The 25,893-nt window shown below is 44.8% G+C and overlaps 1 protein-coding gene across 2 annotated transcripts in view; it reads left to right on the top strand.

Annotated features, from left to right (window-relative positions):
* Window positions 1–25,893, top strand: part of PDZRN3 (PDZ domain containing ring finger 3) — a 252,345-nt gene that overhangs the window by 221,038 nt on the left and 5,414 nt on the right. For both annotated transcript variants that reach the window (XM_060109656.1, XM_060109657.1), the window contains 4 exons: window positions 2,565–2,812; window positions 6,389–6,476; window positions 22,718–22,816; window positions 24,233–24,295. In XM_060109656.1, the coding sequence (XP_059965639.1) occupies window positions 2,565–2,812; window positions 6,389–6,476; window positions 22,718–22,816; window positions 24,233–24,295 (498 nt within the window). The remainder of the gene's footprint in view (window positions 1–2,564; window positions 2,813–6,388; window positions 6,477–22,717; window positions 22,817–24,232; window positions 24,296–25,893) is intronic.

Raw genomic sequence — 25,893 nt, 5'->3', positions numbered from 1 at the left:
GTCATTTGCTCAATGATAATCAACAAGAGACCCCAATTCTCTATTTCTCTGCTCTGCGTCCCTTAGTGTGTTAACCTGGCCTCAGAGACCCGGCTCCATGTCTAAGCAAAAGGAACCAGACCTCCACAATGGGCTAAAGCCAATTAAACCCACATCTTAAGTCTCCCCCAGAGGGAATGCTCTCTGATCTGGTGGAAAGGAAACAAAGTCCAAGCTCTTTCAGCAGAGAGGAAGCAGGAGGAACAAGGAGGGATGCTTTTTATCAGGCAGCTGACCTTTCCGCTGAGGTATTTGCAAGACCTAATTATGTGGATAAAACGTAAAGACTCCTAGGATGGATTTTTTTTTTTTTTAAGACACAGTTGGAAGACTCCCTTAGAAGAAAGTCCCATGCTCCTTCCTGTTTGGCAAAAGGCCAACTTGCAGACCCATTCAAAAGTCTTCCTGTGAGTTCCCTGTGGGTAAAACTACCTTTAGCACAAGCCATCCCCAGCATGGCGAGCTGGCGTTGGCCAAACCGATATCTCCTCAGGGTGCTGTCTATGGCATTCATTTAATCCAGGGAGAAATTTACTATTGCATCATACATTCGTAGATGATTTGACTCCCGGTGTCACGCATTAATGGAAGATACAGCTCAGACAGTTCGGCCTTGGCGCGCATGTCACAGCACTCCAACTTGGGCTTCATTCCCCTGCCCTCACCTCATCCCCCAAGCCCTCAGGGTTCTAGGCTCTGAGCAGGGAAGAGGTCGAGGTGCTCAACTGGTTTGCAGAGCTAGGAAGAATTCCTTCACGTCCTTTCATTCTGTCCTCCGTGGAGGGAGAATGAAGACGGCCGCGGTGTTCAGTCCTGGTGTTTCCAGTCCTCCAGGGCGAGGGATGGTAAGAGTTTGATGGTTCAGCCATTCACTTATTTACTGGTGCACCTGCGTCATTTTGCAGCCCACAGTTCCTGCTCTGCCTAACTCTCCCTCATGATGAGAGATTACTTAAGTGGACTGACTCCAAATCATTGATAATCTCCACTGGCGATTCATTTGGGCTTCATTACAAGGAAAGAATCCGACATCTATTCCTCAACCCAACAGTGGTTTGCAAGGCACTCCAACCTAGAGTTCTTGTCCCTGTAGGGCCAGAGTGAAAGGGCTTAGGGAGAAAAACAGCAAAACTGCTGCGTAATCGGTATTCATGTTCTGCTGGGCAAAGAGGAACTGAAGTGCTCCACCTCAGAGGACAGACCTAATCGTCAGTGTGCTCTGAAGTACGCGATGCTAAGGTGGGGCATGTAGATGCCAGACTAGAAAAGGTTCGGTGTTGGTTTTGGCATATACAAATAAATGACATGAGTTTGTCAGCGGTGCTGTCCAGAGAAGATCTGAGAAGCCAAGGAACTTCTACAAACATATATTCTGCAGAATATGATTCCTATACCATCATTTTCTATTTGCCTTTAAGCAGTATACCAACCACTTGGGGGATGGTATCAAAATATTTCAGAGCCTGATAACTCTCATGTGAGTGCAATCATTAGACATCACCTAGCTATCGGAACGCAATGTCGTAGACCTTTGCTGTGGGGAATGGGACGGGGAGGGTAAAGGAAATAGTTGAGCTTCCATGTTGCTTGGAATAACTTCATTTTCTAGACCTAAGGCTCTGGCTTCTATTTCCTCTTGTGTAAGCTGTTCTAAAGACAGCCGTGTTCAGTTAGTTTGGATTCTATCATTGGAAAGAATCCTGGATGCAGCGTCCGAAGTTCTGACCCATCAGTAACTAGCAAGGTCATCTTACGCAGTTTATTTGTGGCTATAAGGGGAGAGGGATGAACATACTTTTGGTCTTGCCAGCTTCCCATGACTGTGATGACGGACGTGTTAAGAGGCATCTTCATTTAAGTCATGTGGTAGACAGTGGGCACTCAGTAAGTGTAGACGTTGAGGATTCAGCAGTAGCAAAGGACTGTGCACAGTGGGAAACAACACAGCATTTAAGCTAGCTGCTGTTTCCCAGACATGGGCCAAAATGTCAGGTCATTTGAGTTCCTCCTTGATACTTGCCATATCTACCTGGGACCTGTATTATCACTTACTTAATATTCTCATTGACTTTTTAAGGAAAAGCAAAGGCATTCATTTAAGAAGGAAATGTCATATCGCTTCCATAAAAGGGAAACTAATCTCACCTGACAGGAACTGGGAAAATACACACCATTAAAACAGAACAATGTAATTAATTTCCAGTTAGCTAGTAGGGCCCGATAAAGGCTGTGAGCCTGAGGCTGCTCTTTTCTCTCACAGGCAAGATGAGGAGGGGATGAAATTGTATTAAAGACACTCCAGTAGGAAGCCAGGCCTTCCCCGCCATGAGATTTATTCTTTCATGCCCGATCTGCACAGCTCCAAACCTACCCGCTTCCCACCAGGCATTCCTGGGGAAACCTGAAACAGAGCAGTGAAGTCCTCGGACACCCACACGTTTTCCTTTTAGCTGCTGACACATGAAAACCGTCTTTCCGGTTTCTGCTTAATTATAATCCTGTCCCCCTCTACTCTTTTTCGACAGGTTAACGGCAAAGACTTATCCAGAGCAACTCATGACCAGGCTGTGGAAGCCTTCAAGACAGCTAAGGAGCCCATCGTGGTCCAGGTGTTGAGGCGAACGCCACGGACCAAAATGTTCACGGCTCCATCAGAGTCACAGATGGTGGACACGGGAACCCAAACGGACATCACCTTTGAGCACATCATGGCTCTTACCAAGATGTCCTCGCCCACCCCACCTGTGCTGGATCCCTATCTCTTGCCCGAGGAGTAAGTCACATGATGATGAATCTTAAATGTGTTAAGTGTGGTACAGAAGTGCAGAGAAGTTGGTTTCTTCCCTTCCATGTGGTGAAAAAAATGAACACATCTTACAGTTTTCCTCCAAGTTGCCCACGTTTCACTTTATTGTTTATAGAGGCAATAAATTGAATCCTGCTCAAAACCGCTCTGACATATTAATTACTTTGTTATAACCCTGGAGCGGAGTTATTCAAATTATATTCGGAGAACAAAATTACTTACAAATGTCATAAAAGTTGTTTCCGAATAAAATTTAATCACCGCAAATGGCAGTGGGAAGGTTTGGGAGTTATCATTAGAGGGAATGCTGATGGTTCTTTTAAAGAGACAACAAAGCGAGTTGTGAGTGTAAAGAGAGCCCAGGAGGTTGTGCCTTCTGCCTTCTTGGGTCTCATTTCAAACCTGGATCCATGGAGTAAATTCACACATGCCTCATATAAGCACTGCAGTTACTGATTAAATAACAGCTGTGATCCAACGCATCACGTAAATTACTTTACACACGACTCTCCTCTTACCTTACTTACTGCCAGAGATATCAGGTAGTTCAGAGGCTTCGAGTTGGACAAAGCCTAATCTCTAGCTGTGTAACTTGGGTCGTTTATTTCCCTGGGCCTATTTTCCTTCTATTAAAATGGGATGATAATAATAGATCCCATCTCGTTGGATTGTTGAAGGATTAAATGAAATAGTGCGTGGCAAGTTCTCAGTGTGGCATATGGTAGGCACTGGATAAATGATAGTGGCGATCACTGTTAATTTAGTGATTGATGTAAAATATGTAGGGACAAAAAAGAAGAGCAAGAAATTTTCTCAGGTGGACAGGTGGCTCAAAAGATGTCCATTTTAAGGTGGCTTTTCGGATGTGATTTTGCACATCTCTGGACAAGGTGTCCACCTCCCCTTCTTAGCCTCTCTGGCTGATGTTAGAGTCCCTCCTTCCATCTTGCTCCTGGTCCGGATCATTGCCTTGATGCCTTATTTCAAAGGGCATCTCCACCTCTCCTAGGGAAGTCCTCTGAGCGATACCTGTTGGATTCCTATGAGTAACTCAGTAGCTGGAGTGATCACACGTTTCCTGTTGTTCTACCAGATTCCAGACAGAGGCTGGCCTCTCATCCCGTGGTTCTGACGGTTAGCTGTCATCAGAACCCAGGGCTAATTCCCCAGGCGTGACAAAGTGAATTGGGTGGCGGGCAGCGTGTAAAGGTAGAGGAGGGAGTACCCCCCTGGCCCCCGATCCCGTCTGACACTCAAGAGTGCACAAGGCAGGGCCTCCCTGGTGGCGCAGTGGTTGAGAGTCCGCCTGCCGATGCAGGGGATACGGGTTCGTGCCCCGGTCTGGGAGGATCCCACGTGCCGCGGAGCGGCTGGGCCCGTGAGCCATGGCCGCTGGGCCTGCGCGTCCGGAGCCTGTGCTCCGCAACGGGAGAGGCCACAGCAGTGAGAGGCCCGCATACCGCAAAAAAAAAAATAAATAAATAAAAAATAAAAAATAAAAAAAGAGTGCACAAGGCAGTATGCAGAGAACTGTCATCTCACCCATTTCTCATGACTGTCCCCCCTTCTGTGCCATGAGGAACTGCAGGCTCAGCAGTGCTACTCCATGTAAGCTGGCAGCTGGATTGAAAGGCAGGTCTGTCCCACCTCAACTTCCAGATCTTAACCATAATACTCCATAGCATGCCAGTTGCTAGGAAACAACTGGATAATTCACTGACTACAATCATTCAAATCAGTTCTTTGACGTTTTAGACCCAAACTGCCTTTCATATTGATGAGGCCTTTAAGGCTACTCCTGACTTTCGATGTTGAACCGTCACAGTGACAGGCTTTTTAGAAGCTAAACCCTTAATTTCCTCTTAAGTCTAGTTAACATGACATGACTCTTCCCCCAAGGGGCAATTTGAGAAATGTCAGAAGAGCGCGGAGGTCAGTGCTCTCCTGGTTCTGGCTGCGAGGTCAGAGGACAGCAGGAGTGTGCATCAGGGCTGAATGCGGGGGCGGTGGGGGTGTTACCTTGAGGCTTGAAAGCCCAGGCCTTCCGGCAGCATCCTCAGTACTAACAGCTCCTTAAGTGCAGGCAGCATATTTGCCTGATGGGTGCAGAAAATTGAAAGCCAGCCATCGTTTGAATGACCGCTCATGTCTGCTCTGTTGTTTCAAAACTAAGTGCCTGGGTGAGAAGACCAGAGCCCACTGATTGCTCTGTTGGGAGGTTTGGGTCCCCAGCCAACAATCAGGCTGAAGCTCTCCATCCGCATCTGACACCTTTCAGAGCCACAGACCTGACTGAGCATGTTGTAATTCCCACTGCCTTTGGTCCTAGAGGTTCCATTAGCGGTGTTTCCAACGAGGTGGTGGGCTCTGTGAATTGCGCTGTACACATATTAACCTAGAGAAATGCAAGCTTCCGTTCTCCTAGGCGTGTGTACGTATGCGGGTCTGCATATATACACACATGCATTATATGCATGCACGTATGCACATGTTCTGCATACGTATACGTGTATACTGGGTGATGTCAAATGTATCTCTCGTTGCGACACAATCCAAAAAGTTTGAAAAGAGACCATCCTAGATGACAGCATAGCAGTTTCAGTTTCACAGCCCTTTGGACCTATCTCAGAGGCCAGCACATGTCTTTAAGTGTTGCCGAAAGTGAAGCTTTTTTCTCCCCAGAGATAAAATCTAAGAATGAAGCCATGAGCAGTAAATAAGAGTTTGTCTCCCACCTAGAGACTGAGTTAGAAATTAGTCACATTGACTCACATGACTAGTGGGCCAGGGAATGATCACTGGAAGCCACAAAGCCAGTCCCTCTCTCACCGTGCATTTTTTTTTAAACAAGTTTTTTTATTGCAGTATAGTTGATTTACAATGTTGTGTTAATTTCTGCTGTACAGCAAAGTGATTCATTATGCATATATATACATTCTTTTTTATATTCTTTTCCATTATGGTTTAATCATAGGATTTTTTTTTTTTTTTTTTTTTGCGGTATGGGGGCCTCTCACTGTTGTGGCCTCTCCCGTTGTGGAGCCCAGGCTCCAGATGCACAGGCTCAGCAGCCATGGTTCATGGGCCCAGCTGCTCCGTGGCATGCGGGATCTTCCCGGACCGGGCCACGAACCCGTGTCCCCTGCATCGGCAAGCGGACTCTCAACCACTGCGCCACCAGGGAAGCCCTAATCATAGGATATTGAATATAGTTCCCTGTGCTATAGAGTGGGACCTTGTTGTGTATCCATTCTCTGTATACTAGCTTACATGTGTTTACCCCAATCTCCCACTCTGTCCCTCGCCCTCAACCTGCATCTAAACTCCTTCTTGTGGAGGAAATGGGCTTTAGAGAAGATGGTGGGAATACTGTGAGGGAGGTCCTGACTGTGCCGGGAAACGCAACCAGAGAGAAGTGAACTGAGTAAGGACCTCAGCCTCTGAGAACAGCCCCTATGGCACTGATGGGCCTTGTGATGGGCTGATGGGAACAGATACTTAGAACTGGAAGCAGGGCCTTAATGATCTTTCATCTTTTTTCAGGCATCCCTCAGCCCATGAATACTATGATCCAAATGACTACATTGAAGGCATCCATCAGGAGATGGAGAGAGAGGAGCTGGAGCTGGAGGTAAGAAGCACGTCCTTGTCTCGTTTTAGTAGTTGTTGTGAAGGCTAATACGTCTCTATCAGCATGAATTGAGATTACAGATGCGCATGGAATGTCCACCTCTCGTGGATTTCTTTTAGAAGAAACGTGTTCAGTGGGTCGAGGCCTCCCTGGAACACTGCTTTGCAAGAAGAAGGGCTATTTAATAACCTTTATAGGACAACACTGCTTTTTGATGATCATTGTGACAAAGCAGAGGTCTTTTAAAAGCTATCAAATATCTCAGGAGCTAGATTTTTGGAGTAGGATGTCGACTTGGTAAAGCTTTGATATTTCGTTACCTTTATAGCAGTGGGTTCTTTAGTTGCATCTTACTTTAACACCTTTGAGAATCTGATGGAAGCTGTGGTCTCTCCCTGGAAAAATGCTCCCGTCTCTAAGAGTTTGCATGTGATACCTGGAGGGTCACTGAGCTCCCACAACATCTGCCGCATGTGGCCCACTCTGCCTTACAGTTGTTTTGTTATATCTGATACACCAGAACCACTGTTTGCTTTCTCTTTCCCTTTAACTTAACCCAACTCCTTTAAACTAAGGTAAATTTTTTTTGAATTTTATTTTATTTTTTTTTGATACAGCGGGTTCTTTTTAGTTATCTATTTCATACATATTAGTGTATATATGTCAATCCCAATCTCCCAATTTATCCCCCCACCACCACTGCCCCCCCGCTTTCCCCAGCTTGGTGTCCATACGTTTGTTCTCTACATTTATGTCTCTATTTCTGCCCTGCAAACCGGTTCATCTGTACCAGTTTTCTAGATTCCACGTGTATGCGTTAATATACGATATTTGTTTTTCTCTTTCTGACTTACTTCACTCTGTGTGACAGTCTCTGGGTCCATCCACGTCTCTACAAATGACCCAACTGCGCTCCTTTTGAGGGCTAATATTCCATTGTGTATATGTACCACATCTTCTTTATCCATTCGTCTGTCGATGAGCATTTAGGTTGCTTCCATGACCAGGCTATTGTAAATAGTGCTGCAGTGAACATTGGGGTGCATGTGTCTTTTGAATTATGGGTTTTTCTGGGTATATGCCCAGTAGTGGGACTCCCTTTTCTCCACACCCTCTCCAGCATGTGTTTGTAGATTTTCTGATGATGCCCATTCTAACCGCTGTGAGGTGATACCTCACTGTCGCTTTGATTTGCATTCCTCTGATAATTAGTAATGTTGAGCATCTTTTCATGTCCTCTTGGCCATCTGTATGTCTTCTTTGGAGAAATGTCTATTTAGGTCTTCTGCCCATTTTTTGACTGGCTTGTAAACTAAGGAAAATTTTAAGGGAAATGCTGTATCACTAGCTCAGTCAGAAAATCAGCATCCCTTGACATGATAGAAGGTGCCGTCCAATAAATACAGTGGATACGAGGCAGTGTTATTAAATCCTGGTGCTTGTCACTGGTACCTGCCCAGGGCTGGGTGCCTGGGGCCCGTTCTCTCCACTACCTCCTGCTGCCTTTCTCTCTGTCTAAGGAGTTGGGCTAGTATCACAGAAGTGGTAAGACTAGCCCAAACTGAGGCTTTCTTCCTAAAGGAAGTAACTTTCTCCACGTGAACTATCTGAGAACATCTTGCTTTTGGTGGGAGGAGGCCACTCTGAAACGCCTCCCTAGAGCCTTGTTATTCAAAGTGTGGCGCAAAGACTGGGACAGTAGCATGTGGGGGATTGTGAGAAATACAGAATCTGGGCCCCCAGACGTACAGAATCAGAATCTGCATTTTACCAAGATCCCCAGGTGTTTCGGTGCACACGTCCCAGGGGCCTTGACGTGGAGGCCACAGGCCCAGGCAGAGAAGCCCAGGCTTCCATTTGCCCTCGTCATGAGTCACACGATCGAGGCTTTGTGCATTTCCTTCACTATGGTGGGAGGCTGTGCCTCCGAGCCTCGAATACCACCCACACCATCCAGGCAGAGTGAAGTCCCATGGACTAGAGATGACTAAGGCCCTCATGGATATTCAAGACTCTTCTCAGACTTCTTCCTTTTATTAAATAGAAGGCACAAAGAGAGTCTGTGTGCACGCTGACATTCATTTCTGCTCGCCTGCTTTTACTGAGCATCTGTTACACTGAATATCCTTTTTGGTGCTAGAAAGGCAAAGTCAGCAAGTCATCACCCTGCCTGCCGTTCAGGAGCTCATAGTCCCTTTGGGTCATCAGCCATTAGCTTAGACATGAGCTTTTCTTCTAGAAAACCAAACTGTGGCCATTCTCCATCTACAGCTTCTTTGAGCAGTTGTCACGAAGTACCACGAGTCCATACCAGACAGGAAGGCTGCTTTTACATTTGGGCTTTTGTTTAGAGCAGCTTGGATGTCACCAGGTTATCTCTGTTCACTAAGCGAACCTGGTGGTTTTGGATCAGTGGCGCGTCCCAAGTTCTGAGGTCAAGATTCAGGTAGGTTCTCTCCGTGGCTCCTCACCAGGAGAGAATCTCTGGGAGAGAACAGTGTGTATACTTCCAGGAAGGCTCTGTTGCAGAGGCATGACTTTGGAAGGCCACCCGGTCAGTTCGAGAAGGTTAATGAACAGCAGCACGGCCGAGAGCTGGCGTTCCTAAAGCAGACCCAGTTTTCCGGGGGAATAGCATGCACCGTCATCGCCGCTTCCTCACGAGATTTCTTAGAGCCATCAACAGTGTGTCTCTGCTAGGTCCCATCAGCCTGTTGGGTCCCCCCACCCAGGCTTGCTGTGAGTAAGGGGGCCAACCTCAGCCCACCACCACTCCTCGTCTTAAGTTGAATTAGATCAACATCCGCCCTTTTCGAAAAGTAACCCGTTCCATGGATATTATATAGGAGGAAAATATATGAGTGTTGGGGGATATTATGGAGGGCAATGCACAGAGAAAAACAGATGTTCTCTCTTTTAAAGCACACAAAATGATCATATTTAGGTAAGTGTCCAATCCCTGTTACTGTGAAACTGCTTAGCATTAAAAGGATTACACCCCAGTATACCCGAGGGTTGAGCCGCCAAATAATTACCCGTAAATTTTCAGGTACTGAACACCTGCTCTGGATCTTCCTGTGGGTAATTAAGATGGAAAAATAGACGTCTGAAGAAGGCTTTTCTTTTCCTTAGTCTATTGTTTTAATTTCCCAGTTGATTTATCAGTAGCATCCTAGCCGGGCTGTGAAGCTGCCGTCACGTATGCTGTGTCTTGATGATGTCATTTTGAAACCAGAAAGGAAAAGAAAGCTACGCTCTCACCAGGGAGATTAAAATGATCTCCAAACCTGGTTGCATAGTGTAACGTCATAAGATCTCAAGGGAAGCAAGACCGTCCTGGAGGCAATGCAGGCTGTCCTCGCCAACCTATGCCCTTTTCTTTAGCCTTTAAGGCACAGCACCAGGGCTCCTCCGGGAAACCTTTCCTGGTTGGCCCTGCCCTCACTGAGTCAGCTTCCTCACCACCCTCCCGATTTCATCAGCACTTGACCATTCTTCTCCTGCCATCTGCAGTCAGAACCTGCCCCCTGCTCTTATTTTATCCCCCCAGATCCTGGCCCAGCTCAGTGTGGCTCATCTCCAGAGAAGCTTCCGTACGGCTCTGGCTAAAGCACCCCTCCCCCAGTAGGGCCATTTCCTACTTAGACTCCTTGTTCTCAGACAGTGCCTGGCAGGGGGTAGGCACCCAAGAAACATCTGTCAAATAAAGGAATAAATGCCTTGTGACCCAATCTCACATGTCAGGACCTTGAAGGCAAGTGCAGTCTTCTAGAGACATCTCTACGTCCCTGACAGTGCCACGCATAGATAGAGAAAGTGTGGAGATGATTTCAAGAAATATGCACAAGCAGTTCTGGCTCGATAAGGTCTTAGAGTTATGCTTCAGTAACCAGTCTTCCTAGAGGTGCAAAAGCCATCGAAATTAGTCTCTGGGACGCCCTCTGATTAAAGTGGCTGTCGTTGAAACAGAAAGCTTGAATCAACCAAGGTGGAATGGCCCCCGTACTTTACTCAATTGAGCTATCGTTTCAATTTCATCTAAAATGTCGGGCTTAGCTGTTCATTTTTATCCAGCCGTCCATCTAGACTGGTAAGCAACAGGACACCAGTGGTGGGGGAGGTGTAATCCAGATAATGGTAATACATTATTCAAACGAGTTTGATTAATGGTCTTCTTTGCCATCTTATCTCCATCATCACAGACAGATATGTATTGATGCCTCTGTGCTTTCCATGATGTACTCAATTGTGTAAGGCTCTACCTCTAGCTTGGAGTGAGAATGAAATGTTGAGAATTTACTAACCACTCAATAAGTTGGAGGAACGGCAGTTTCCACTGAGCCGCAAGATATTGTCTCTGGGGATAAGATGGTAGAAGAGCTGAGAAGTTTCAAAGAAGTGAAGTGACTTTCCTAGGGCAGCCTGGCTTGCTAAATGGCAGAGCCAAGTTTATTTTTCATTTGGATCTTTAGTCTGCCTTGGAATCTCAAGCTAATTCAGTTTTATTGAGCACCTACCATGCACGGTATATAAGGCTAGACGCTGCTTTTAGTGCACAATTCAACTACTACTGCATTACTGTAATTAATCTTCTTTATGAGCAGCCAAGGTAAAACCTAAATCTATACAGATCCCAAGATGGTATCGGCTCTTACAGTGTTGTATTTCCAGAGCTTCTGAAAACCTCTTATGGTTCACTCTTTGCTTAACTATTAGCAACCAGGCTCTTCTCTATGATGTGCAACCATCCCCTGGAAATGGAGTGACCACAACTAAGTCATAGTGGGGGTTTTTTGGTGTTTTTTTGTTTTGTTTTGTTTTGTTTCCTGTCAAGAGATTAACCATGTTTAATTCTGGGTGATAAGAATATAAATGATCATTCCCTTCTTTGCACTTTTCTGAATTTAATTTTTTCTACTTTAAAATCTTTTTTTTTTTTTTTTTTTTTTGCGGTATGCGGGCCTCTCACTGTTGTGGCCTCCCCCGTTGCGGAGCACAGGCTCCGGACGCGCAGGCTCCGGACGCACAGGCTCAGCGGCCATGGCTCACGGGCCCAGCCGCTCCGCGGCATATGGGATCCTCCCAGACCGGGGCACGAACCCGTATCCCCTGCATCGGCAGGCGGACTCTCAACCACTTGCGCCACCAGGGAGGCCCTAAAATCTTTTTTTAAAAAAATTTTATTTTACATTAGAGTACAGTTGATTAACAATGTTGTATTAGTTTCAGGTAGACACAGCAAAGGGATTCAGTTATACAGATACATGTGTCTATTCTTTTTCAAATTCTTTTCCCATTTAGGTAATTACAGAATACTGAGCCAAGTCCTCTGTGCTATACAGTAGCTCCTTGTTGGTTATCTATTTTAAATATAGCAGCGGGTACATGTCAATCCCAGACTCCCACTCTATCCCTCCCCCACACCTCTTCCCCCGGTAACCATAAGTACATTCTTTAAATCTGTGAGGCGGTTTCTGTTTTGTAAAGAAGGTCATTTGTATCATTCTTTTTAGATTCCGCATATCAGCAATATCATATGATATTTATCTTTCTCCGTCTGACTTACATCACTTAGTATGATAATCTCCAGGTCCATCCATGTTGCTGCAAATGGCATTATTTCATTCTTTTTAATGGCTGAGTAATATTCCATTGTATATATGTACTGCACCTTCTTTATCCATTCATCTGTCGATGGACATTTAGGTTGCTTCCATGTATTAGCTATTGTAAACAGCCCTGCAGTGAACATTGGGGTCCGTGTATCTTTTCGAACCATGTTATTCTCCGGATACGTGCCCAGGAGTGGGATTGCTGGATCATACGGTAGCTCTATTTTTAGTTTTTTAAGGAACCTCCATACTGTTCTCCATAGTGGCTCCACCAATTTACATTCCCACCAACAGTGTAGGAGGGTTCCCTTTTCTCCACACCCTCTCCAGCATTTACTGCTCCTAGGCTTTTTGATGATGGCCATCCGACTGGTGTGAGGTAATATCTCATTATAGTTTTGATTGCATTTCTCTAATTAATGATGTTGAGCATGTTTTCATGTGCCTCTTGGCCATCCGTATGTCTCCTTTGGAGAAACATCTATTTAGGTCTTCTGCCCATTTTTTGATTCAGTTGCTTGTTTTTTTTGATATTGAGTCACATGAGCTGTTTGTAAATTTTGGAGATTAACGCCTTGTCAGTCGCATCGTTTGCAAATATTTTTTCCCATTCTGTGGGTTGTCTTTTCGTTTTGTTTATGCTTTCCTTTGATGTACAAAAGCTTCTGAGTTTAATTAGGTCCCGTTTGTTTCTTTTTGTTTTTATTTCCATTACTCTAGGAGACAGATCAAAAAAGATCTTGCGGGCCTCCCTGGTGGCGCAAGTGGTTGAGAGTCCGCCTGCCGATGCAGGGGATACGGGTTCGTGCCCCAGTCTGGGAGGATCCCATATGCCGCGGAGCGGCTGGGCCCGTGAGCCATGGCCGCTGAGCCTGCGCGTCCGGAGCCTGTGCGTCCGGAGCCTGTGCTCCGCAACGGGGGAGGCCACAACAGTGAGAGGCCCGCATACCGCAAAAAAAAAAAAAAAAAAAAAAGATCTTGCTGCGGTTTATGGCAAAGAGTGTTCTGCCTATGTTTTCCTCTAAGAGTTTTATAGTATCTGGTCTTACATTTAGATCTTTAATCCATTTTGAGTTTATTTTTCAGTATGGTGTTGGAGAGTGTTCTAATTTTATTCTTTTACATGTAGCTGTCCAGTTTTACCAGCACCATTTATTGAAGAGATTGCCTTTTCTCCAGTGTATAGTCTTGCCTCCTTTGTCATACATTTATTGACCATAGGTGTGTGGGTTTATCTCTGGGCTTTCTATCCTGTTCCATTGAGCTAGATTTCTGTTTTTGTGCCAGTACCATCCTGTTTTGATGACTGTAGCTTGGAAGTATAGTCTGAAGTCAGGGAGCCTGATTCCTCCAGCTCCAGTTTTCTTTCTCAAGATTGCTTTGGCTATTCAGGATCTTTTGTGCCTCCATACAAATTTTAGGATTTTTCGTTCTAGTTCTGTGAAAAGTGCCATTGGTAGTTTGATAGGGATTGCATTGAATCTGTAGATTGCCTTGGGTGGTATAGTCATTTTCACAATATTGATTCTTCCAATCCAAGAATATGCTATATCTTTCCATCTGTGTGTCATCTTTGATTTCTTTCATCAGTGACATAGTTTTCAGTGTACAGGTCTTTTGCCGCCTTAGGTGGGTTTCTTCCTAGGTAGTTTATTCTTTTTGATGCGATGGTAAATGGGATTGTTTCTTTAATTACTCTTTCTGATCTTTCATTGTTAGTGTATAGAAACACAACAGATTGCTGTGTATTAATTTTGTATCCTGCAATTTTACCAAACTCATTAATGAGCTGTAGTGGTTTTCTGGTGGCAACTTTAGGATTTTGTATGTATAGTATCATGTCATCTGCAAACAGTGTCAGTTTTACTTCTTCTTTTCCAATTTGGATTCCTTTTATTTCTTTTTCTTCTCTGACTGCCATGGCTAGGACTTCCAAAACTATGCTGAACAAAAGTGGTGAGAGTGGACATCCTTGTCTTGTTCCTGATCTTAGAGGAAATGCTTTCAGTTTTTCACCACTGAGAATGATGTTTGCTGTGGGTTTGTCATATACGGCCTTTATTATGTTGAGGTATGTTCCCTCTGTGCCCACTTTCTGGAAAGTTTTTATAAGTGGGTGTTGAACTTTGTCAAAAGCTTTTTCTGCATTGCTTGAGATGATCATGTGGTTTATATTCTTCAGTTTGTTGATGTGGTGTATCACACTGATTGATTTGTGGATATTGAAGAATCCTTGCATCCCTGGCATAAATCCCACTTGCTCATGGTGTATGATCCTTTTAAAGTATTGGAGGATTGGGATTGCTAATATTTTGTTGAGGATTTTTGCACCTGAGTTCATCTGTGATATTGGCCTGTAATTTTCTTTTTTTGTGTGGTATCTTTGTCTGGTTTGATATCAGGGTGATGGTGGCCTCATAGAGTGGGTTTGAGACTGTTCCTTTCTCTGCACGTTTTTGGAACAGTTTCAGACGGGTAGGTGTTAAGTCTTCTCTAAATGTTTGAGAGACTTTGCCTGTGAAGCCATCTGGTCCTGGACTTCTGTTTGTTGCAAGATTTTAAACACAGTTTCAATTTCACTACTTGTGTGATTAGTCTGTTCATATTTTCTATTTCTTCCTAGTTCGTCTTAGAAGGTTGTACCTTTCTAAGAATTTGTCCATTTTTTCCATGTTGTCCATTTTATTGGCATATGGTTGCTTGTAGCAGTCGCTTATGATCCTTTGTATTTCTGTGGTGGGTGTCAGTTGTAACTTCTTTTTCATTTCGAATTTTATTGATCTGAGCCCTCTGTTTTTTTTCTTGATGAGTCTGCCTAGAAGTTTATCAATTTTGTTTGTCTTTTCAGAGAACCGGCTTTTAGTTTCATTGATCTTTGCTATTGTTTTCTTCATCTCTGTTTCATTTACTTCTGCTCTAATCTTTATGATTTCTTTCCTTCTACGAACTTTGGGTTCTGTTTGTTCTTTTTTCTCTAGTTGCTTTAGGTGTAAGGTTAGGTTGCTTATTTGAGATTCTTCTTGTTTGCTGAGGTGAGATTGTATTGCTATAAAGTACCCTCTCAGAATTGCTTTTTCTGCGTTCCATAGGTTTTGGATCATTGTGCTTTCATCTTCATTTGTCTCCAGGTATTTTTTGATTTCCTCTTTGATCTCTTCAGGGATCCAGTGGTTGTGGAGTAGCATTATTGTTGTTTAGCCTCCACATGTTTGAGTGTTTTACAGTTTTTTTCTTGTAGTTGATTTCTAGCCTCATGGTGTTGTCATCGGAAAAGATGCTTGATGTGATTTCAGTTTTCTTAAATTTACTGAGGCTCACTTTGTTGGCCCAGCATGTGATCAGTCCTGGAGAATGTTCCGTGGGCACTTGTGAAGAATGTGCATTCTGCTGCTTTTGGATGGAATGCTCTGTAAATATCAATTAAGTCCACCCGGTCTAATGTGTCATGTAAGGCCTGTGTTTCCTTATTGATTTTCTGTCTGGATGATCTGTCCATTGGTGAAAGTGGGGTGTTAAAGTCCCCCACTATGATTGTGTTACTTTCGATTTCTCCTTTTATGGCTGTTACTATTTCCCTTATATACTGAAGTGCTCCTATGTTGGGTGCATATATACAGTTACAATTGTTATATCTTCTTTTTGGATTGATCCCTTGATCATTGTGTCGTGTCCTTCTTTGTCTCTTGTAACGGCCTTTATTTTAAAGTCTATTTTGTCTGATATGAGTATTGCTACTCCAGCTGTCTTTGGACTTCCATTTGCATGGAATACCTTTTAGCATCCCCTCACTTTCAGTCTGTACCTGTCCCTCGATCTGAAGTGGGTCTCTTGTAGATAGCATATATACAGGTCTTGTTTTTATATCCATTCAGTGAGCCTGTGTCTTTTGGTTGGAGCACTTAATCCATTTACGTTTAAAGTAGTTATCAATATGTATGTTCCTATTGCCATTTTGTTAACTGTTTTGGATTTGTTTTTGTGGGTCTTTTTTTCTTCCTTTCCTCTTTTGTTCTCTTGTGATTGGATGACTAACGTTAGTGTTGTGTTTGGATTCCTTTGTCTTGTGTGTGTGTGTATCTATTGTAGATTTTCAGTTTGCAGTTTCCATGAGGTTTTGATACAGCAGTGTATATATATACAAGATTGCTTTACATTGCTGGTCTTTTAATTTCAAATGCATTTCCAATCTCTTGCATTTGTGCTCTCCTCTTCTCACCATTGCTGGTTTTGATATCATATTTGTGCGTGGATGATTTCCTACCTTTACTGTATGTTTGCCTTTACCAAAGAGCTTTTCTATTCATAATTTTCTTGTTTCTAGTTGTGGCCTTTCCTTTTCTACTGAGAGAAGTTGCTTTAGAATTTGTTGTAAAGCTGGTCTGGTGGTGCTGAATTCTCTTAGCTTTTGCTTGTCTGTAAAGCTTTTGATTTCTCCATCAAATCTGAATGAGAGCTTTGATGGGTAGAGTATTCTTGGTTGTCGGGTCTTCCCTTTCGTCACTGTAAATATATCGTGCCACTCCCTTCTGGCCTGCAGAATTTCTGCTAAGAAATCAGCTGATAACCTTATGGGAATTCCCTTGTGTGTTATTTGTTGCTTTTCCCTTGTTGCTTTTAATACCTTTTTCTGTGTCTTTAACTTTTGTCAGTTTGATTGCTGTGTGTCTCAGTGTGTTCCTCCTTGGGTTTATCCTGCCTGGAACTCTCTGCACTTCCTGGCTTGGGTGACTATTTCCTTTCCCATGTTAGGGAAGTTTTCAGCTATTAATGCTTCCAGTATTTCCTCAGGTCCTTTCTCTCTCTCTCCTCCTTCCAGGACCCCTGTAATGTGAATGTTGGTGTGTTCAGTGTTGTCCCAGAGGTCTCTGAGACTGTCTTCATTTATTTTCATTCTTTTTTCTTTCTTCTGTTCCATGGCAGTGATTTCCATCATTCTGTCTTCCAGTTCACTTATCCGTTCTTCTTCATCAGTTATTCTGCTGTTTGTTCCTTCTAATGTATTTTTCATTTCAGTTACTGTACTGTTCATCTCAGTTTGTTTGTTCTTTAGTTCTTCAAGGTCTTTGTTAAACATTTCTTGCATCTTCTTGATCTGTGCCTCCATTATTTTTCTGAGATCTTGGATCATCTGTACTATCATTACTCTAAATTCTTCTTTGGGTAGATTGCCTATCTCCACTTCACTTAGTGGTTCTTCTGGGGTTTTATCTTGTTCTTTCATATGGGACATATTCCTCTGCCATCTCATTTTGTCTAACTTTCTGTGCTTGCAGTTTCCATTCCAGGCTGCAGGGTTGTAGTTTTTCTTGCTTCTGCTGTCTGCCCCCTGGGGGAGGAGGCTGTCTGAGAGGCTTGTGTAGGCTTCCCAGTGGGAGGCAGTGGTTCCTGCCCACTGGTGCATGGAACTGGGTCTTGTCCTTCTGGCAGGTAGGGCCATGCCAAGGGGCATGCCTAGAGGGCTGTAGGCTCAGGAAGACTTTATGCAGGCTGTCTGCTGATGGGTGGGGCTGTGTTCCTGCCCTCCTGGTTGTTTAGCCTGAGGCATCCCAGCACTGGAGCCTGCAGGCTGTTGGGTGGAGCCAGGACTTGGTGAGAAAATGGCAGCCTCCAGCAGGGCTCATGCCAATGAGTACTCCTCAGAACTGCCGCCGCCAGTGTCTTTGTACCCTCAGTGAACCACAGCCAATGCCCATCTCTGCAGGAGACCCTCCAATACTAGCAGGTAGGTCTTGCCCAGAGTCTTATGAAGTCACTGCTTTTTTCCCTGGCTCCTAGTACGCACAGGACCCTGTGTGTGCCCTCCAAGAGTGGACTTTCTGTTTCCTACTGTCCTATGGAATTCCTGCAGTCAAACCCTGCCAGACTTGAGGGCTCCTTCCTCTTGTAACCAGACCCCCAGGCTGAGGAGCCTGACGTAGGACTCAGAATTTTCACTGCTGTGGGAGAACTTCTGTGGTGTAATTATTTTCCAGCTTGTGAGTCGCCCCCCCCCCCCACAGTGGGTATGGGATTTGATTTTATAGCAGTTGCACCCCCTCCTACCATCTTGTTGTGGCTTCTTTGTCTTTGGATGTAGTATATCTTTTTTTGGTAGCTTCCAGGGTTTTTTTGGTCCATGGTTGTTGAGCAGTTAGTTGTGATTTGGATGTTTTCGTAGGAAGCGGTGAGCTGACATCCTTCTATTCCACTGTCTTGTCTCTGTCCTCGTGTGGCTTGTAAGTGTCACTTTTCCAACTTCTGTTTCGAGTTCCCAAGAAGATCCAGGTAACACAAGGAAATATTATAGCCCATGCTATCTTAACATCATTGTCAAGTACATACCTAGAGTAAACCCCAGAGTAATACCCTGTGCTTTGTTTGTTTGTTTGTTTTATAAATTTATTTATTTATTTACTTTTGGCTGCATTGGGTCTTTGTTGCTGCATGCGGGCTTTCTCTAGTTGCCGCGAGTGGAGGCTGCTCACCCTTGTGCGCGGGCTTCTCATTGCGGTGGCTTCTCATTGCGGAGCACGGGCTCTAGGAACACAGGCTTCAGTGGTTGTGGCTCATGGGCTCAGTGGTTGTGGCTCGCGGGCTCTAGAGCACAGGCTCAGTAGTTGTGGCGCACAGGCTTAGTTGCTCCGCGGCATGTGGGATTTTCCCAGACCAGGGCTTGAACCCATGTCCCCTGCATTGGCAGGCGGATTCTTAACCACTGCGCCACCAGGGAAGTTCCCCTGTGCTTTATTATTACTGAAAATGTGCTTTACCGGCATCTGTTTATCCAGTACCACACATCCTTTTTAGAACCAGACCATTTTCAAGATAGAAAGCGGCTCCTAGAGGACTGCCCTTAAAGTAGAATTGCACTCCCCTTCTTGAGTCTGGTTTAAAGGATCAAGTGCTAAAGTTGTGCTTGGCAGCCAACTGGAATTAGGGTGGGGCGTGGGGCTTGGACATCCTCAGGCAAGTGTTTCGATTGGAGTTGGCTCCTCCCATGCACTGCCCTGACACACAGCATATGCCTCAGGCTGCAGTCAGGCCTGGGCTTCTCCTCCACAGCAAGGACGTAAATTGGCCTTTGCAGTTTTTAAGTCAAGTCCATCCAAAGTGAGAATGTGAGTGTCCCCATGACAGCCTGTCCTGGGAAAATTTGCAGTGGGATTTAAAGGCTCAGTGCAGTGCTGGGCTGTATATCATTCTGCTATAGTGAGGAAGCATTGTTTTCAGAATATCAGTGACTGCAAACAGACCTGGTAATCAGAACCTCTTCTCTACCAGGCAAAAATGTCATGTTTCACCAACACATGTTGTATGTAACATAAGTCCAAACAGCATTTATGGGGAATCTGTGACTAATTTTCGAACCACATATGGGGTTAATGGCAGCATATAAAAAGGGTTTAAGTAAGGAAGAACGTAAGATACGGTTGTTGATTAATTATCAGTGATTCAGGTGAAAATACTTCAAAGCAACAAATGTTTTAGGATATCTTCCATGCCAGCCTGCTGTTTTTTCCTAAGAAAGTTGTCTCTTGTTATAGTAGTTCTTCAAATTTCTGTCAATCAAAAATATTGACAGGGCCTCCCTGGTGGCGCAAGTGGTTGAGAGTCCGCCTGCCGATGCAGGGGATACGGGTTCGTGCCCCGGTCTGGGAGGATCCCATATGCCGCGGAGCGGCTGGGCCCGTGAGCCATGGCCGCTGAGCCTGCGTGTCCGGAGCCTGCGCGTCCGGAGCCTGTGCTCCGCAACGGGGGAGGCCACAACAGTGAGAGGCCCGCATACCGCAAAAAAAAAAAAAATATTGACAAAAAATAGCGTAGGAATGCTTTTCAGGTTAGGTTTTGATCAAAATCCTATTGATTGTAGATAGCAGACTGCACACATTTTAGGGACTAGGCCAAAATGCATGAAATCTGTTTTTACGTGTCAGACCTTCATCTGTCACATTCCTTATGAGTCTTCCTTTTTCCTACTTGAATACTCCTAGTATGTCATGCTGTTTTTTTCCCAAGACATCAGTTCCAGACTTTTCACTTTCCCAAGTTCTTAAATGGAGCCCTCAATTCTACGTGTGTATTACAGAGTCATGCTTCTCAGACTGTTGGTGGTGAAAGACCGGGGGGACCAGGTTAGCCGGTTGGTTTAATTTTTAATATGTCACTGACCAGTACGTGATTCTACCATGAGTGACTCCATAGCTCTCCCCTTGCCACTTCAGCTCAGTCGTACCTGACGCAGTCTTACGCCGTGGTCAGTGAGACAAGTCTGCTAATCCTATCCTTGGCTATCATGACAGCGTCTAAGTGCTATAAAATTTCTAAACACTGCCCTCATTTTCCGCACCTGCCTTGCTGTGACCTTGAAGCAAACTTTGAGTCATAGTAGAATGAAGCCCAGTGGAGCTCTGGTATCTTTTGACCTTTCTTAAGATCTGTTCACCTTGGTGGCCAATCATTCAGTGAAAACTATAACCTGTGGTATCATTTTTATTCTGGGAAAAGTCGTATCACAATGTTTATTATCTTTCTAAGTTTTCTTCTCACAGCCTCTCCAGTTACCCTTCTCTCTGCTTTGGTTGCACGTGAACTTGTTCCAGAACCGGCTGGCTTCCACCTTGAAGCCAGGGCTCTGTGGCAGCAGTGGGGCTGCAGTGGTGCATCTGGAGCCAAACGAGTAATCAGGAAAGTCCACGGATTTACACTACCTCTTAGGAAGCGCCGAATCGGAGAAGGTCTTCCCTTCTGCCTGTACCCAGACGCAGTGTAACCTGAGAGAGAAGCTTGGGCGTGCGTTTGAAACATGAGGATGATGTGGGCCTAGTATGTGTGTGGTATGCACACGGGTTATTCCAAAGTGCCTGGAAAGAATGTGCCCTCGTGGTTAAACGTGTGCTACCTCTTTGATTGCTTAGTCTTTTTCTCAAAACACGAGAAACGAAATTTCCATCCAACTCAACTAAATGATCAGAAATTAATGGGATTTCATTTAAGGGAAACGTGCCACGTTGCTAAAGCTATAATGAGGAAGTCATTGAATTAATGAACATGTCAATATTCAGAAAATAAAATTATCTTATTGGGGGGCATGAGAAATACATGCACTCGGCTGCAAACAACGGCTCTGACTTCAGGCAAGAAGCTGCCTGCACGTATTGTACTGCGGTTTTCTGTGGACTGTCTCTGGGCCATTAGTCACTGTGCTGAGAGCTCGGCAGTCCCGTCTCAGGGACTCTTCACCCGGTCCAAGTGTCAGGGTGACATGCGCTAGTGAAGAAGCAGGCTTAGATATAGTAACAAGCCCATGAAACCCCGTGATGAAGCTGCTAGAAAGAGCTAGAGTTGGGATCTGCACACAGGTCTGCCTGTCTTCTGAGCCTCAGCTCTTCAGCACCATACTATACTCTACACAGCAGCTGGAAAGCCTGCTGAAAATATCGAGCAGATCATGGCAGTCTTCACCTTAAAAGTTTTCCAAGGCTTCCCGTGATGCTGAAATCAAATCCGAGCTCCCCAACACTGGCCCGTTGGCCCCACTGCCTGGCTATGCTCAGCCTGCTTCTCTCTTCCTCATTCACAGGGCTTCAGCCCTCCTGGCCCCAGGGCCTTTGCACCTCCTGTTCTTCTGTCTCGAAAGTATCCATGGTATTGGGCACCCAGGGGAGGGTTCCGTAAGTATCTGCTATGTAACTGTGTTGAGCTTTGACCACAAAAACAACTGTGCCCTCACCAAGAAGAGCCAGGAGAGAGAAGATATTTCCAGAGACAGACCCCATCTCCGAGCTCCTGCTGGTTGGCAAGCAGCTAACACTAAACACCAGACCGGGGCCTCTGCCTGAGAACTTATCATCAGGCAGCCCTTGGCCCTTCGTGCTGCTGCGTCTCGTGTGGGTGGTTGGCAGGATGGGTGGAAAGGGAGACTTGGCCCATGAACGCTTTCAGAGAACCACGCCACTTCCTCCAAGGGTCCAACAGTTTTCAAAGTTCTGACTTCATTCCAAAGCGCAGGTTAATTGGCAAATACAGTGGCGTTCCCTGTGCCCTTGTGTCTCGCGTTTGGGCTCGCTTTGCTTTTATCTTAATTTACTATAATAGCGGCGGAAACTAATTTCTCGACTGTAAATATCACAGCTGTTGGGGAAAGCGTTAATCACGTGCTATCACGTTACCCTCCTTCCTTGGATCAATTTATGTGTAGTCTGTTTGCAAGTTCTGTTACTGTGCCTATTAACAGAACACAACGGGAGATAATCTCACCAAACACATTGGAGACATTTGTACTGAAATGGCTGGATGGTTTGGGGTTTGGAAATATTCTTGTTTGTGGCAGACGTTGAAAGAATGCTTTTTAAAAGCCCGACCCCAGAAGTCTTGACGCTGAGTGAAATATGGGTAATTTTTCTTTGGGGGGATCAATAAAATAACTATTTTCAAAATGACTTTATATTGACTGAAAGGTCAGAAATGCCCTGGGCATTGATCCCATGCCCGTAATCACTTTTTTGTTTAGTAAGTTAACTGCTCTGCCCACATCCAATGCAAAGAATCCAGTTCATCATTTAAACGAAATGTTTTTTTAAAGCATTTGACGTCCTCCCAGCCCTCACTGCCTGCCGGGGTCTCACAGGGACATGCCCTTTCTTTGTCTAGGAAGTGGATCTCTACAGAATGAACAGCCAGGACAAGCTGGGCCTCACAGTATGCTACCGGACGGACGATGAAGATGACATTGGGATCTATATAAGCGAGGTATCGGGGCTGATTTTTTTTTATTAGTTTCTGCTTTATAACAAAGTGAATCAGTCATACATATACATCTGTTCCCACATCCCTTCCCTCTTGCGTCTCCCTCCCTCCCACCCTCCCTATCCCACCCCTCCAGGCGGTCACAAAGCACCGAGCTGATCTCCCTGTGCTATGCGGCTGCTTCCCACTATCTATCTATCTTACGTTTGGTAGTGTATATATGTCCATGCCTCTCTTTCGTTTTGTCACAGGGGCTGATTTTTTATAACTATATAGCAAGAGCAAGAGAGTTGGTCTCTTTTTTTTTTTTTTTTTTTTTTGCCTTTTATGTGTTAACCAACCTTAACTCTGGCTCATGGAGATGTCTGTGGAAAGACGCAGACAGATTTCTTCGTCCCCTTTATCACGCTCCATGGAGTTACGTCTTTACATAGGGGTTAAGTTCTAATGTCGGCACATAAGACAAAACTACCTTCAGAAGCCTGCAAATCGGCCATAAAATGGAGCCGTGTACATGGCTTTGTGTGTTCAACCCCGAGGGAAGAGCAGATTCGCATTTCCCTTCTCGTGTTCATTGAATGGGATGGGGGAGGGAATCATTTACACTTTTTAAAGTATTTCTGTGTCTGTTTCTCTTTTTTCTTTTCTTTTCGTGCGGTGTGTATAGTTGAATTCACGTTAAGTTCAGTGCAACTTCAAAGTACATAGACAGAAGCTATCTTGATCTTCCCAGAGGAGACAATGCAAAGCAACTGATTTCAGGATAGATACCTTACCACGCACTGCCCTCTTTGCAAGCACAGAAACCCCATGTTGTCAGGAAATAAAATCCATCCCCATGGGATGAATCAAGGGATGTGTCTGCTAGGCTTAATAATTATCCCTTTGGGTATACTTCCCCCACCAAGCCCATCATTACTGCATTTCGGGGGTGTCTCTCCCAAACTCAGTCCCACTTGTCTCAATTATATTTCATTTTTAAAGTTACTTTCCAAAATTTAATATACACATTTGGTAAAATAATTAAGCTCTGGTTGCTAGCCCACATGATGAAGGGTACCCTTTAACCTGTTCTACAGCACACTTCTGATTTTCATTCCTGTGCACGCAACAGAAGGCAGCTGTGCCTCTTCATCCCCTCAGGTCACCAGGGTCTGTGCACACTGCTGTGTAGCAGGGCTGCCGTGCAAGGATCCCGGAACACAGCCTGGAAAGGGCTTGGAAACAGATCAGTCCCTGTTCGTCTCCCTCTGCATGACCCTAAGTCTTCTAAGTCTTGTTTATTTCGGTGCAAAACGAAAACAGAGGAGGGACGAGCACGACTCTGTGTTAGAGGCAGACCTCGGAAAGGGCCGTTGTTTATTTTCGTGCGTGTTTAAGTTACCCACTCCGTGCTGAGATGTCTGCTGTGTGTTGCAGATCGACCCTAACAGCATCGCAGCCAAGGATGGGCGCATCCGAGAAGGAGACCGCATCATCCAGGTAGGTCAGCTTCCTCTGTTTATCACTAAAGAAAGAGCAAACTGGTTCTCATAATAGCTTTGGGGTGGAAATGCAGACGTTAATAAACAGGGGGTTGCAAATATCAGGTGTGTGGTGAGGCCAGAGAAGGTAATGGCTGAAGTACAAGCTATGGAAAATACCTGGCAACAGGGTGTGGTGAGGCGTGAGACAAACTGGAGAGAGGACGCATGCCCCACCTAAACAGGAAAGCTGCCCCAGCGCTTTGCAGCATATGAGCCAGCTCCTCTTCTTTCCTTTCCCTTCTCTTTGGGCCACAGACAACACATTAGTGGGCCAGATCGGGCCCACAGTTCTTGTGAACCAAAATAATGCTCATTTGAGCTTTCTCTGAAGGATTAATTTTGGACTGAACATTTCAAGTTTGAGCCATCTTTTAAACTCCATGACTCAGCATTTAACTAGTATATGCCATGGCTTTTAAGAGTGGTTTCTTTATCTGTAAAGGGTACCTGTTGCTCTTTCTGAGTCAAAATGAGACCAGTCTTTTTTTCCCTTTAATTGTCTTTTAATTTAAGCTTTAATTATTTTTTTAACAAGTAACATTTTTTATTGAAGTACAGTTGATTTACAATGTTGCATTAGTTACAGCTGTACAGTAAAGTGACTCAGTTATTATACATGTGTATACATTCTATTATTTTCCATTACAGTTTAATCACAGGAGATTGGGTATAGTTCCCTGTGCTTCACACAGTGTAGGACCTTGTTGTTTATCCATTCTCTATATATACCAGTTTGCCTCTGCTAATCCCAGACTCGCAATCCAACCCTCTCCCACCCTCGTCCCCCTTGGCAACCACCAGTCTGTTCTCTGTGAGTCTGTTTCTGCTTCATAAATAGGTTTATTTGTGTCATATTTTAGGTTCCACATATGAGTGCTATCATAAGATAGTTGTCTTTCTGTTTCTGACTTCCTTCACTTAGTATGATAATCTCTAGTTGCATCCACGTTGCTGGAAAAGGCATTGTCTCATTCTTTCTTTTTGATGGCTGAGTAGTATTCCATGGTCTGTATGTACCACACCTTCTTTATCCATTCATCTGTCGATGGACGTTTAGGTTGCTTCCATGTCTTGGCTGTCGTAGCAAACAATGCTTCAGGGAACATTGGGGTGCGTGTGTCTTTTGGAATTAATTATAGTTTTGTCTGGATATATGCCCAGGAGTGGCACTGCTGGATCCCATGGTAATTCTATTACAGTCTTTTTAATCTCACAGAAATTGAGAGGCTCTGGTTCATGGGTAGAAGACTTAGCTTCTACCTCTGCTCCTTCCTGTCTTCTCATTTCGAATCCACTGTGTTTATACCTATCACTGCCTACCTCACTGAGAGTAATTTTCATTTCCTTTTTCCACTGCTTATTCTTACACTTGGCCTGACTTCAGCCCGGACCGTCATTGCTGACGGGGCTGAACCCTCAGGAGTAACGGCCTTTTCAGTGGCTCTAGTTTTCCACTAGCATCTGCCATGGGCCACGGAAGCACTGAGTTCCTTAGCTGGCCCTCCCGGACAACCCCACGTCCCCTCGTTGACCCAGATCTATCACCCCCTTTGC

The sequence above is a fragment of the Mesoplodon densirostris genome, chromosome 10 (assembly GCF_025265405.1).
Source record: "Mesoplodon densirostris isolate mMesDen1 chromosome 10, mMesDen1 primary haplotype, whole genome shotgun sequence".
NCBI classification, from domain to species: Eukaryota; Metazoa; Chordata; class Mammalia; order Artiodactyla; family Ziphiidae; genus Mesoplodon; species Mesoplodon densirostris.
The sequence above is the reverse complement of the archived record's forward strand: the minus strand, read 5'-3'. Positions and strand labels throughout refer to the sequence as shown.